Source organism: Anneissia japonica, unplaced genomic scaffold, assembly GCF_011630105.1.
Source record: "Anneissia japonica isolate Jap-2015-1 unplaced genomic scaffold, ASM1163010v1 scaffold234_len1672027_cov178, whole genome shotgun sequence".
Classification (NCBI taxonomy): domain Eukaryota; kingdom Metazoa; phylum Echinodermata; class Crinoidea; order Comatulida; family Comatulidae; genus Anneissia; species Anneissia japonica.
This window is the reverse complement of record NW_022738761.1, coordinates 84,435-99,606: the sequence shown is the minus strand read 5'-3', so window position 1 is coordinate 99,606 and position 15,172 is coordinate 84,435. Positions and strand designations below refer to the sequence as shown.

At 33.3% G+C, this 15,172-nt stretch overlaps 1 protein-coding gene across 1 annotated transcript in view; it reads left to right on the top strand.

Annotated features, from left to right (window-relative positions):
- Positions 1-14,484, top strand: part of LOC117117728 (glutathione S-transferase C-terminal domain-containing protein-like) — a gene marked incomplete at its 5' end in the record, with an annotated part of 17,520 nt that extends 3,036 nt beyond the window's left edge. The window contains 7 exon segments of the mRNA XM_033262123.1: positions 1,842-2,656; positions 3,068-3,219; positions 4,168-4,283; positions 4,921-5,094; positions 9,768-9,935; positions 10,846-10,915; positions 13,102-14,484. Of these exon segments, the coding sequence (XP_033118014.1) occupies positions 1,842-2,656; positions 3,068-3,219; positions 4,168-4,283; positions 4,921-5,094; positions 9,768-9,935; positions 10,846-10,915; positions 13,102-13,274 (1,668 nt within the window).
- Positions 14,485-15,172: the final 688 nt, after the last annotated feature.

Below are 15,172 nucleotides of genomic sequence, written 5' to 3'. Positions count from 1 at the left end.
ATTTTCTGCAACCAAAAAGATCTTATTAATGTGTGTGATATACCATAGAAAACAAAGCTTAAAAACATTGTCTTTGAGTGTGTTCTTTACATACTTCAAAACCGTGATTTCACAACCACCTCAGCCCCACTATAGTTGGGGCTGAGGTGAGAAAATTTGAGGAAGTAATACCTCTAGATGGCCGGAAATCACACTTTCACGTAGTAAAATTCATCATCATCACATCACCATTACATAGTCAAAATGGAACGCCAACAAATTTCTCATGTACTTTATCAGGGATCTACTTTATATCCAGGACAACTTGACCTAACTATAATTTACTATATAAGATTTAACTATAATATCATCAACAAATCACAACTTTATTTTTTGCCTTTAGCACATTTCCTTCACATTTTAATATTATTAATATTACTATCAATTATCATCATCACCATCATCATCATCACCACCATTATTATTATTATTATTATTATTATTGAATTGAATTGAATTACTATTATTATTATTACTAATAGTATAGTATTATTAAACAATAGGCCCTACTTTAAAGAAGCTTGCAAAAGGGTAAAAACCAAACTGAACCATACAGTATCACATTTCTGTATCCTAAAAGACTTGGCATGAGATTTATGGATTTTTAAAAATCATGCTTAGACATGTGTTATAATTATAGTAGGCCAGGCCTATGTAAAACGAGTACTGATGCATTTTTACGTATTTTAGAGGTATTCATTTTGAGTGGTCCCAGAAAATAATTTGTATTGGCTCAAAAAAAAGCTTTAAAAATTTTACACTGTGTACAGAGGGGGGGAGCCGCGGCTCCCACAGACGTATCCCCGCTGGATACGTCCCTGAATCCACCTCAGCACCACAATGGTTTTGGTTGAGGTAAGAAAATTTATGATTACGGCACTTTTAATGGCCGTAATGGCACTCTCAGACTTCAATTTAAACATAATTTTTCTTTTTTTTTTCTTCATTTAGAAAAATAATTTTGACAAATTTATGGGAATCCCGGCTGGCTGGGCCTTCTTACTGTGAATCTTCTGTACCTCTGTTTTTGTTATGCTATTAATCACTAATTTTCATGCCAGGTTTATGGCTAACTGTATGTTTACTAGCATAAGTTGAAATTTATCATTAGATTATCGTTGCTATTTACAGTACCTATAATACACCAGGTTAATACACAATAATATAAAGCCTCTTCCACATCTAAAGCCATTTTCAGACAGAGATTCTTGCAGTATTGTGGTAAATAAAACTGGTTCACTTACTGACATGGACCTTTCATACCAACCAAATATTGCCGTAATCATCAAATCTGATTTAGCAGTAAAAGGCTATATAAAATACAAAATGCAAAAAGAATATGACAAATGCAGAAAACAAGATCATTGAAATATTAAAAGAAAAGTACACTAAACCCTGAGGAGAGCCATTCGTTTCGATTGCAGCCCAGTATTGATAAACAGTTTTAACTGAACTTGTTTGTACTCTTTTCCAATCTACACATAAAATCATAGCATGTTTTTCTATAATATTTTAAATAGAAAGAGGTCACATTATTGAAGACAAACATCTGACTTGCACTACAGTTGGCAGAAAATTTTTTTTTTAATGTGTTATTATTTCTAATATTAACCATGTATAGTTGGCCCAATGGATCATCATGCTGAGAGAGCAAATTGGTATGTTTTTAGTCATCACAGATTCAGGGTGTGCTTTATTGTTGATAAGTAAGGAGTAATATTGCGAAAATTTACTTTATTCAATTTTATAGTTTCTCTCTTTCACTTTGTCATCTTTTAAATGAAACTGGTAATCAATTTCAGGGGTTCCAACAAAATTGTTTGAAAGGTTTTGCAGAAGGTAGCAGTTGGACTAAGTACTGTGAGATAGATCTACCTGCTGATCTTCAAAACTGTCTGCATAATATTGACACAGTTCCAGTGTCTATCCGAAAACTTGAGAAGTGCTTATCTCTGCCTGTCAAGATATCAAACCAACAGAAACATCAACGAAAACTTAGGAAAATTGTGGCAGAGAAGACAGATACTACAGATGTAGTATCTCAGACTTCTAATTCTGGAATGTCATCAGAAGAAACTGCTTCTAGACAGGAATCTGATGTAGTCAGTTATAGCTCAGAAGAAAGTAAGAAAGATAGATTTCTCAAGAAACATAGAAATGTACAATATTGTGAGGAACCAGATAATAAACACATAGATTTGGCTTCAGGATCTGATGGAAGACTTCAGATTAAAACTGCATCATCAGAACTAAGTATTAAATCTAAACTAAAGAGGGCTGCTGAAGAGAGTTTACCTGAACTAGAACATATATTTGCAGAGGGAATCAGTATGACACTGACTGATCTTGTGGTATTCCCATGTATCCATCTTCTTTATAAAGCAATGCAAAATGGCCACATGGCTATGTTCAAGAAAAATCCATTGGTCCTGAAGTGGTACCACAGAATGTGGAACTTGCCAGAAATCAAAGAATGTGCTGAAGCCTGTGGAATGAGAATGGTAATTCCCACAGAAGACCTGCCAATGATTTCCAACAGTGATGATGAATCACAACCAGAAATAGAAGTGCCGAATAGTGAAGGTACTGGAATGAAAGAAGCAAAACCAGTGTCAAAGTGAGTATCAATTATATATAATGCTCATCATAGTATTTTTATTTTTTATTTTTATTTTATTTTTATTGATGACCTAGTTGGATAGTAAACGGTTTTCAAAGTTACTCAGCTCTTTTGACCGATTTTCAGTTCTTGCTTGATTGATTTGATCACTTAATAACAGGGAATTATAAATCAGCAGTTTTGTATCTGCAACCTTTGCTGTAAGAGCACATAATTACTTTCAGTACCTTTCTAATAGTTGTCTTCTGTAAATAATCAAATTATTAATAATTATACAATTTTGTTATAAAATGGTAAAAATACATTTATTTAGTTTAATACTTTAGCGAAGGCCTAATATTCCCTGGTGGAAATGGTTAATATCGATAATAATAGTTTGCTTTAAACATAAAGTGATTTTGTTATCAGACATGGAATGCGATTGGCTATTCAGCGTAAAGCGGCAACTCTTCTGAAGACTATAAATGATGGAGGATATGTGCTTGAATATATGGATCACCCATCTGCCAACATCAAGATCCTCTGGGATGAGCTTCCTCCACAAGTTCATCCTGCTTACGGTAAGTATCCAACTATTGGTTGTCTCACAAAGTTTGTCACTTAAGCCGTGATCGCACAGGACTTATTAAACTGTTTAGTTTACCCATATTAAGTCCAGTACGAACAACCCAGAACACTTACCTCTCAGGTAACTTACCCGAGCCGCACAGTTAGTTTACAACTACCATTTGCCCATGGTAAACTAACCAAGCTAGTTTACCAAGACGAAAAGTCCAGTACAAACAGCACGAGTAGGTTAAACACTGAAGTTGATGTCCTTTACCGCCGTGTGGATTTCAGTACAACTCAGTTAGTTTTACTATGGCTTATGTTAAAACTAACTGGGTCATTTAATCCAAGTGCGAACAATGGTAAGATTTTGGCTGTTGAATAAGAGTTCACATGCTCTTTTATTTCTTGCATACATACACCATCAAGCTTTCAAAATTACTACCATCCAAATCTAGGGCCCTCTATATATAATTTGTGTTGTGACTAAAAACTTTTCAACTTCCAATCAAATTTTTCATTGTAATGAGAACATGGAGAGACGTTGACAGTGGCAGAGACAGCAGAGGATTGAGAGAATTGAATAGTCTTTAGCAGACTTGTGCAGCAATGGCACCAGTGGAGGACTAGGAAAGCGGAGAGAAGGATGAGAAAAATTACAATTGGGAGAAAACAAATGATGTTTTTTTTAACAAATTGCTAAATTAAATATTGATTAAGGAAGTCTTTGAAATCTCAACTGTTATAGTGCCTGGAACATTCGCCCCCTGGACCCCTCCAATGGATTCTGAGCGATGTCCAACCGTGCCCACTTACACTCTCCTCCAAAAAACTTGTCATCTCCACACTGCCATGCAAATCCATGTACTGCCACTTGACTTAAACATACTGGTAGATAAACCATATTTTGTAGTGCATGTTTCGCATTTAATGACAGTTCACATTTTCATGTCATATAGGTGATGTACCAAGTGGCCGTTCAGAACGAAAGTGTCAACAGATTGAGAACATCGTTGCAGCTGTGAAGTTGATTGCTGAACCAGGAGACAAAGTGGTGGATTTTTGTAGTGGAGGGGTGAGAGTCAATTGTTTATCTTGTATGAGTGATTTTGTATTTTTGCAGTGGGAAAGGTATTTCATGAGTACAAAAGATGGACTGTTCCATTCAACAAAGCACATCCAAGTTTAAGATGGATGGAACAATCCATCTTTCAATGAATCACAATGTGTCCATTCTATTGCATGCAAAAACAAATATTAATGAATGGTGTACATTTCAATACTTGGAGTATGTATTATACTTTCTTATTAGAAAACAGTAATTGTTTGTGTTATAAAATACACCTAAAAATAAGTTCTACAGTAAGCATTTTATTAAAAACAAAATGAAGGCTTATCTTTCTTCCAAGTGGAAGAGTGTCCATTTTAATGCATGCAAAAAACAAGATTAATGGAAATTATTAACTAAATTACATGAAGTATGATGCAAAGAAATATGTATTACTTTCCCATTAAAATGGTGCAACCACCCAGTGTCAAAAGTCCATCACCAATCAAATATGATTATTATTGCTAATCATTAATATCTAGCTTATAAAGACTGATAAAGGTACCAATTGGGTTTTTTTTATATTATGATTGTTCATTATTATGACTGTTCATTAGTATTGTTGTTAGTATTTATTTGCTTATAATTATGTGTTTTCTTACAGGGACATCTTGGCATAGTATTAGCTTCTGTTTTACCAGAGTGCCATATTATACTAGTTGAAAGTAAGGAAGTTTCACTTACTAAAGGCCTGAACCGAGTAAAAGAATTGGGACTAAAAAATGCCACATTCTACCTTGGAAATATTGATTACTATCATGGAAGCTTCAACATAGGGGTAAGATCATGCGGTGATTTGATTAATACAGATAGTATAATACAACATTAAATTGATATTTCGATGTGAGTTTGCTTTAGAAAAATATCATAGGAGTGATGTTTTGCCCTACCTCACGTGTATATTCACGTTCCCAAATACTAATAAAAAAAGTGATTCAAATGGAAATCGAAACTACAACCTCAAGATAACTAGTCTGGTGCCATAGCCACAAGACTATACCGAGCTTTCGCTTAGTGCCTGGTGTTGAATCTGGTCCCCAAGTAGAAGTGTGGGCACTGAAAATGCTATTTTGCAAGTATTTGGGAACGTACTGCGTATTCGATACGATAACATGTCAGATAGTGCAAAACATCACTCCTATAACATTGAATTGTTTATTATTAAACATTAAACAGGTCTGAAACTTCAAATGAGACAGATGTTTTTACCTGTATCCACCGTCAGTTTGCCAGATTTTCTAGCCTTACAACTTTCCGGAAATTTGATCAAGCTTGTAGTCATGCAACCTGGGGACTTCTAAAAAGAACAGGATACTACACACAGCACTCATGTATCCTGGAACCTGCCTGAATGAATAGATCAACATCAAGAGTCGTAATAACAAACATCAAAATGATTGTCCTTTCAAAAAGGAAAATGGATATTAACTAGTCTAGTATGTAATAGTTAAGATTATTTTCGCCAAAACAGACTAACATATCAATGCATAATGAAGCCGGTTTTCAAGTCAGGATGGTTCAGGTTACATGTTGTAACACAACGAGTGTTGTGTGTAATATTCTCTCCTTTTTTTGACGTCGTAAAGGTCATGTGACTGTAAGCTTGATCAAATTTCCGTAAAGGGGTATAGGTTCCAGATATATAATCCTACCCCTCAGTTGTACCATTGGTTTAGACACTGGATAAAGGTACTGCAGATAGGAGAATAACTTATAACTCGCAGCTTCATTGTGCTATATTGCATATGGGCGTGGTCCGTGACAACTTAGCCGCTGTAAAGAGGTGCTTATAGTAGCTACATGTTCACATCATTCCGTGAAAGGAACTGAGATGAACTATAGCATCAGGGTCCCCCTACTCTTATGAAAGTGCAATGGGTTCTTTAAAGTGCACACTAGCCAGTTGTGTACACTGGACCTCCATTTGAAGTCCTTATCTGAGAAGAAGCAGCTCGAACCAGCACCAATGTTAAGGCTTAAGTTAGCGGGCACCCCTGCCCTACCGCTCAGACACTCGACTTAATCAACCCTATGGCTCTTTTGCCTGGTTCTGCATCTCAAATAGTCACAGGAATGGGCAAATAGAATGTTTACCTTTTTCAACAAGAGTTAGGACGAAAGAGACCACCTCAAATCGTTTACAGTACACAACAATTTTAATATTTTCAGATAAAAAAAATTTACTGCAAGTATTTAGAAATATGTATATATCGCCCTCTATAATAACACTAGATAATACATCCCTGTTATAAACTGACCTGTTATTTAGATTAGAAGTATGTAAATAGCGCCATCAATATTGAAAATTCCTTTAGACAAGGACTTTTAACAGTGCCATTCCTTACTGTTACCTGCCATTCTATAGGCATACTCATTTGCTGTAAATTATATAAACAAAGGAATTTTATGGCATCTGTTTTAGTTCATAATATAAACCAGAAACATGTTAATATTATCAACTGAATCTGAGAGGTAATGGCTTTTTTTGTGTGTATTTACTATTTGTTCATTTTTGCAAATGAATCTCATATGAAATACTGTTTTCATTTACATCTTTTAAAGAAAACCAATTTTTGTTTTGCATGAAACAGCAGTTTTGAAATTCAAAGTAACATTTGCTTTTAGCACATTTTTTCTCAAATCTAAAAAAAATTCTTGGTTGAGCTATAATTTTTTACATCCTTTGCAATAGATAAAAAAAAGTCAATCATCCAAAGTGAATGAATACATATCATTTATATTTGTATGATTTAATATGAATAATTTTAAGTTTATGAAAGATTATGATTGAGGCAAGCTTACTATGTAAGCAGCAACACTTAAATCTTTTTAATCTTCAAAATATGCAATTATTTTTTCAAACCTGATTAAAAATGTAATCCAATTTTTATTGTTATGTATTCACTGCTGTGAAAGATAACGCAAAAACTCATAAACGGACCATTATAAAATTTAGTGGAATGGTACATAATTATCAAAGAAAGACACCATTCAATGTTCGGAAGAAAAGGTCAAAGGACAAGATCAAGGGCACTGAAATTCAATTTTTTCTTCCTTGAGCTTAAAAAAAATAATGGAATTGCCCCACATACTCAGGCACCATCAAGAAAACAATGTGCCTGAATACAACAGCCGATTCCATTATTTCCTTGAGGGTATCCTACAGTTTTGCCCATCATATTGTTAGTACTGTACTGTATTCAGGTACAGGGCAGAAGTATGGCGTCTATGGAAGACTGCTCTAGTCAGTTATGATTCATGCTATAATTTACAGTGTGTCTGTGGGAAAGATACTATAACCATGTGTTTAGGCTGTTATAGCAAGGTAGCCCATGGATCAGGCTTAGAGACTATGATTCCTGGTTCGAGTCCTGTTAATAATGCCAAACATTTTTGACAATGTCCTGATGTGATGTTAAGTTGTTGTCTCCATATAGATACTCTTTCACTAAAAAAACCCTATTCCTTTTCATATAGATACACTTCCATTAAAAAAAAACCTATTCAAAGTGGGTATTGGATATTTGGAATATGGGTATATTATGATTTTTTTTTGCCAAAGTCAGTGGTGCTTCTAGGGAGTCTTGAAGTAGGGGGATGTTGGGGTGCGAAGGTGTAGTGGGGACTCGATGAATAACTGAGCGAGTGCCAGGTCACAAAATAAAGGAATATTCTTAACTACTACCTGTACTTCCATGATATTTGGACTTTTTCAGTGGGAGAAGTGCACCTCCCCCCCCCCCCCCCCAGATATGTATGCCACAAAAATGAATCAAATTTAGACATGGCTCTCAATTCTGAACCAAAAAATCTGATGTATTGTACATGGATTGAAGGTAATAATATTTGATCATGTGCAGTGATGCGAATCGACTGCGTTTTCCTAATGTCTCGTGGACATCCACCCAGTCATTCTATAGGAACTTACACATCATTCTTTCTCATTAGTGATGATAAATTAAATTATGTTTATGTATGTATTTTTCATGTTAATGATCCATGATGTGCTTGAAAAAAGTCAGGCGACCAAGAGGACGACTTCAAATCATGCAAAAATAAAAATAAATGGGTCTATCCCAGGGGTCTCAAGTGTCCCACAAGTCGCAAAAGAATCTCCTACAAATTCATGATACAATTTACAGTATTATCTATTGTCTCGTGGACATCACTGCAGATGTGATCACAAAACTCAAGATAGAAATGGATGTGTTAAAAAATTTATTTTAACAGACTGGTAGCTTTTTTGCACCTTGGACCCCTGGTATGCACATGCTGGCTAACAATCAATCCGATTGGAGAAGTCTTGTTGAGTTTAGCATTGATGATGATTATAATGATAATGTGCTTGATGCTAACAATTTAAATAGATTAATACCCCTGGATAAATTAAAAAAGAAACATCTTAAGATTTAACTTGCAAAAAAAAAAAAAAATTATGTTGCATCATTTCCCCGCATTCTAAAACAACATGATGTGCTACAAACACAATTTCCAGTATGTCCTCACTGTAAAGAATGATCATGAGGGCAAGAGAGCTGACTTACGTGACGAGATGTCAGCCAGCCAACCCAGTCCATTAAAGCTGACAACACAACAAAGACCCCACACAAGTCAACATCTGTGACATAATATTCTGGACGAATACAAAGCGACAATATAATCCGACATAAAATGAAAATGAAAAAGAAAATGAAAACAGTAGTAAATAACCAGAACACAATTTTTTAAGAAATAATAATAACTAATAAAATAATTTGAACTTAGAAATTGGTGAATTTTACAAATGCTTACCCTCCAGTTTATCATTGTCATATTACTTTAAAGTGATTAAAAGTTAATATCAACATTTTTTTTAGGATTTTTGACATTTTTCAGGGTACAGTACATACAAAATATCTTTAAAATCTTTACAAAAAGAAAGAAAAACTTAAATTTATAAAAAGCAACAATGTAAACATTATGTTTTTATACCTGCATTTCTAATAATATATGTGAAATTATTACCATAGTTCCTCGAGTATAAGCCCACCTTATAAGCCCACCTCAATTATAAGCCCACCTCAAGTATAAGTCCACTTCAAGTATAAGCCCCTCCACAAGTATAAGCCCACCTCAAATATAAGTCACCTCAAATATAAGCCCACCTCTAATATAAGCCCACCTCAAGTATAAGCCTAGCTCAAGTATAAGCCTACCTCAAGTATAAGCCCACCTTAAATGTAAGCCCACCTGAAGTATGAGCCTACCTCAAGTATAAGCCCACCCCTACTTTATTCAATTCAAGTTTTATTTCAGAATTCTTTTATCCATAAACCAATATAACCAAGAAAAAAAAACAACATAAACAGTACATTACATCAATATTATACTTAAAAAGAGAAACGGATTAACCAATATATCTCTAGCATTTCCCTGGTCAAAAAATTAAATTCTTAAAAATAATTTTTGCAGGTATCATTGCATGCCTGTGGAGTTGCTACTGATATGGTGATAACAAGATGTGTGCAGACTAATGCCTCATTTGCCTCCAGCCCTTGTTGCTATGGCGCTGTTCGGGACACCCATGTCATAACCTATCCAAGAAGTGAGAAACTACGAAATCGACCAATCTCTTACGAGGTATGATATCGTTAGAATTATTACTAAAATTATTATAAAATATTATTATTAGATTATTATTATTAATATTATTATTATTATTATTATTATTATTATTATTATTATTATTATTGTCATTAAATATTATTATTATTGCTACCATAATTATTATTGTTATAAACAGTAATAATATTTAAACTATTATCATGTATTATTATACATCATGGTATAATTTCTATTATAACATCATTATTTACAACAGTGCTTGGCAGTGTCCTAAAATGTATGAGGATTGTATATTATTATTATTATTATTATTATTATTATTATTATTATTATTATTATTATTATTATTATTATTATTATTATTACTACCATAATTATTATTGTTATTAAACATTACAGTATTAATATCATTTACATTATTATCATAAACATGTATTACACATCATTATAATTTTTATTATAACATCATTTTTTTACAACAGTGCTTGGAGGGTCCTAAAATGAGGATATTACTCATTTGTGGACCCACATTTTTTATTTGGCCCGATTTAGGCCTGAATCCAGAGATGTCCGAAAGGAGGACCTAAAGTGGGAGGGGTGGCAATTGAGTTACAACACTAGGGTATTTGTTAGATGCCCAGAAATAACCTCGGAGGCATTTTGGACGATCAAAATATTCTTTTCTTTCTTTCTTTTTGTTTTTTGTTTTTATACTTTCCAAAAAGGTGGGGAGGGAGGGTGGCATATGGCCCAAAAGAGGCGACACATATGGTTAAGAGATTGTGAAGGTTTTGCGGTTTTACCTATAATTGTCCTATAAGCTTTTTTTAGTGATACTTTGACTGCTTCTGGAGGGGCAAGCACCCCTTTTTGCCACCCCTGGAACTGCACTGGTTATTGTTATACTTTTATTTCCTGTTTCTAGGATTACAGAATATTGGCACATGCTGCAGAGCACACATCCTGGGATTTTGATAGCGACCGTGCCAAGGAAGGTAATGTTGTTTATATCCTGAAAGATAAAGATCTTTGAGACTCGGACTCAGAGTAGAGCCCTGTCCAAACTATTAAATTGTATTTGACAACAACAAAAATTTGTATGCCCATAATCATACAGTTAGTTTTCTTTAATTCTTATTTGCACTATTATTATTATTATTTATTTTTTTTTCTCTTGGGTCCTCCTTTTGTTTTGCACAGTTGAAGCTTGTCAACTACTCTGATAGTCAATGACAACCACTTGTTCTGTTGATTCAGAACGGTTAAGAACTTTATTATTATTATGAGGTGGCTATATATGGTCATGATGATGATGTGATGTCATCATGACCATATGCATGCCACGTGGACAGGACTTAATTAATGATTAAACCATACAAATTTCAATCAATATAAATCGTTTGCATAGTACATATATAATTTGGCAAAAGAAATGGCCAGGAAATTCTTGTTACCATGAGAGCCACTTCAGAGGGTCTAATTAATAAATGTATTTATTTCAATTTAACATATATTTTCTGCTTTATAGTATAGCTGAATAAATTATTAAACAGGGGAGACCATCAGATAAAAAAAAAACCGTTATTCAAATATCATTGCAATATAACACAACTCATTATATTATGTATAAAATCTTGATATAGTTTGCAAAGATTGAATGGCTTTATTTAGAAAGATATTTTATCAACTTTTAGCAAGATGCAAGTGGTTTTATATTGGCATATTCAGTGCTTTTTACGGCAATCCTTAATTGATTAAGAAACAAATTTTTGGATTAATGTAAAAACTACCAAATTTATTTGACAAATCATGTGACATGCCTAAATATCACATCATAATAACCATATATAGGCACATCATGACTATAAATACAGTAGGCATACAACGGGTGTTTTTTTTTTGTAAAAATTGAAAAGTTTAAGGAAATGAAAGGCTTATAAAAAGTTTACTTTGTACCAGATGTTCCATATGGTAGATAATATTATTATTATTTTGATTAATTAATTGATTGATTGATTGGTTGATTGGTTGATAGTTTAATTTAAATAATTAATATATTGATATACATAACTGTAAACTTGGCTGAATACTTTTGATTATACAAAAACTTTTTTTTTTCAATACAAAATCCTGTCCAGAATCAGAAATGTTATTTGATAAAACATGTGGTATGCTTAAATATGGTCATGATGACATCATATCATGACCATATATAGGCACATCATAACCATATATGGGCATATAACAGTTTTTTGTCAAAGAAAATTTGATAGTGTGTACTGGGCTTGGGAATTTATTTGACAGCTATTATTAACCAATCAGTGAACAACCAAAATGTCACATGACACTGCCTCCAAACCCAACAACATCCTCCCCCATTATCAGCTGGCCCCACCACATTTTCCCCTCACCATTAATTTGTCTCCTACAACATCCTACCCTCACCATTTGCCTTTCCCCTAAATCTTGCCCTCATCACCAATTGGCCCCACAACTTCTCAACAACAAATCCATCTAGTTATTCAATAATTGCAATATTTTGATTATCTCAACATCCAGTTTGTGCGATAGATTTTCACATCCTTCCAATTAATGTGACCGTTAATAAAATCATCTTATGTAGCTCTATAGGTTTTCTCTCTTTGTCGCAATGTTACTCATTGACCGTACAGATGTGATCATAACGTCTTTTAATTTTATGGCGGAAGCGATCATTTCCCACGGCTGACTCACACTTCCAACATGCATCAAGCTATCTCGTTTCTTGTCTGCCCAGCATATTAAACAGTGTATAAATTACAGTTTTTTCAATGTTATGCATGTATTTTAATAGATTAAAGATGAGTGAGCAAATGTAGTTGAAAATAGAATTATAATACAGACACATGATCCAGATTTTTTAACAGTTTTTCTCTAAACTAAATGAATTGTTAGATAAACAGAAATTTTGTCAATTGATAACAGCGAAAATTCAATTTCCTGAGAAAGCATGTTGGGAATTGAGTAATATATTTGGAAATACCCTTAATGTTTAATGTATAATATGTATATATTGTATATATAGAAATAGAGATCTATATTTACATTGCAAAAGAAATTAAACTTGTCTATTTTTAATTGTAAAACTTTTTTTTCTTGTTTTTGAACTGTATAGTAATTCTGTTTGTCTTGATAATTTCAGCAAAATTGTGTATGGCGTGTATCGATTCTGATAGACTATTTTACACCAGACAATATGGTTACCGTGTATGGATGACGACAATGCAACCATTTACATGTACACCCAAGAACAATCTCCTGATTGGTGTCGCAGAAAGCAGACAACACAAACTGCAGACAATTGCAGGCATATAGAATAATGTAGGAATTTATTACACAGAATTATGCAATAATTCTTATAATAATAATAATTCTTAATAATTATTGCAGAAAGCAATAATGGCAAGTTGAGGGAATGCAATGCATTCTAATTGTCTGCGGTACCAGATCAACTAGATAAAATTTAAATTAGGCTATGCTAGTAGCGTACCTATGAGTAGAAAAATTGGAGTGGGACGTGAAAATAAATTTCAAGAGCTCATATTTTTGCTTAGAAAATGTTCAAGGCAGGTGGGGTGACTAGGGAGGTGTCAGCTTTTTTGGGGCATGGGGACATCATGTTCAATTAAAGAAAGGAAGTTTTCAGGATGTTTTCACTTTTTAAATAGAGCAGGATAAATATTTAAGCACCCTACATTGTTACACAAAGAGTTTCAATATTTCAGATTTTAGAGAATTTGCAGAATGCTATTTCCAATGATATACATCTACTTGCACTTGCTTATTTTACATAGAAATTAAGGATTATTTTTTTCTAGTTTATTATATTATAGGACTTCTTGTATAAATCAGATCATTTTTAAGAAAGGAATTTTATCAGCTTTTAAAGACAACTACTGTACTACAAATTATAGTATTAAAGAAAAGAAATTTCCACAAATATTAACATTTGTTTTCTTTTATTTGTATTAACATATTGTATTTGTAATATAGTTTCTAATTATAGACTCAAACTTCAGCCCTGTCCAGACTATCAAATTTTATTTAACAAAAACTTGTGACATGCCTAAATATGGTCATGATGTTATGTCATCACAACCATATATAGGCATGTCACATTTTCAGGGCATACAGTTTTTCAACAGAGCTTTACATTTTCTCATATTTCAAACACTTTCTATACTCTTTCATTTAAAACAAGAAGTATTCTCATATTCCTATTTTCATACACACATGTATAGTAAGTACATTTTATTAGTAGAGAGGCGAAGGTAGATAATGCTCAGAACCAATCCCTGTATAACAAGCTCAATATATTATATTCTCAAAAAACATTGAATAAAACATACATATCATAAGCAATCCCAGTATAACAATCTCAGGAAGATTAGATTCTCAATCTTAACAGGCATTAATGAAGAATGCAGGCTCTACTACAAATTATATTTAAAAAAGGTACTGTATTGAACATTTTCCAGTAGAAGGAATTTTTGTTTTCACAGTATTTTCGTGATGCACTACAGGCAACTTCTCTTATACACATCTAGATGTGTATAAGAGTTAGGGGTGGGGGGGGGGCGGGCGGCCCGAATTTTGGGAGGTAAAAAAAATGGAAAAAAGGGAGAGAAAAAGAAAAAAATTATAGCCCAGAAAGTTTCAAATGTTATGTTTGGGCGTCTAGAACACAAATTTCGTGGGGGCATGCCTCCGGACCCCTAGGTCAGCGTTGTCTCGATCGGCCTAACTTTTCAATCGGCCCAACTTTCGCCCCCCCCCCCCACTTTTGGACATTTCTGGATCCGCCCCTGAAATATACTTCGTTTAAATAAGCTATATAAAATATAAAGTGTTGTTTCTTTCATTAATATTTCAATATTTATATTACAGTAGATACGACTGGTAAAATAAACCATTTAAGAATAAAAATGATGTGGTAAACAAGTTTTATAATACATTTGTAATTGTATGTAACATATAACTATGAAATTTTGTGGATGGCTATGCCCTCAAAGTAACACATAATACTGTATTTCAATGTAGCTAGTATCTTATAAAATCAACTTTAGCTTTCATTAATAAAAAATATTTCTGTTGAATTACAATAAATAATAAATATAAAACATAAATACATTTAAATTGCAATGTGGAAAGCCAATCCGGTTAATTTTAACAAATACTATTCAAACTTTGTCGCATCTTATCAAAGATAAAAA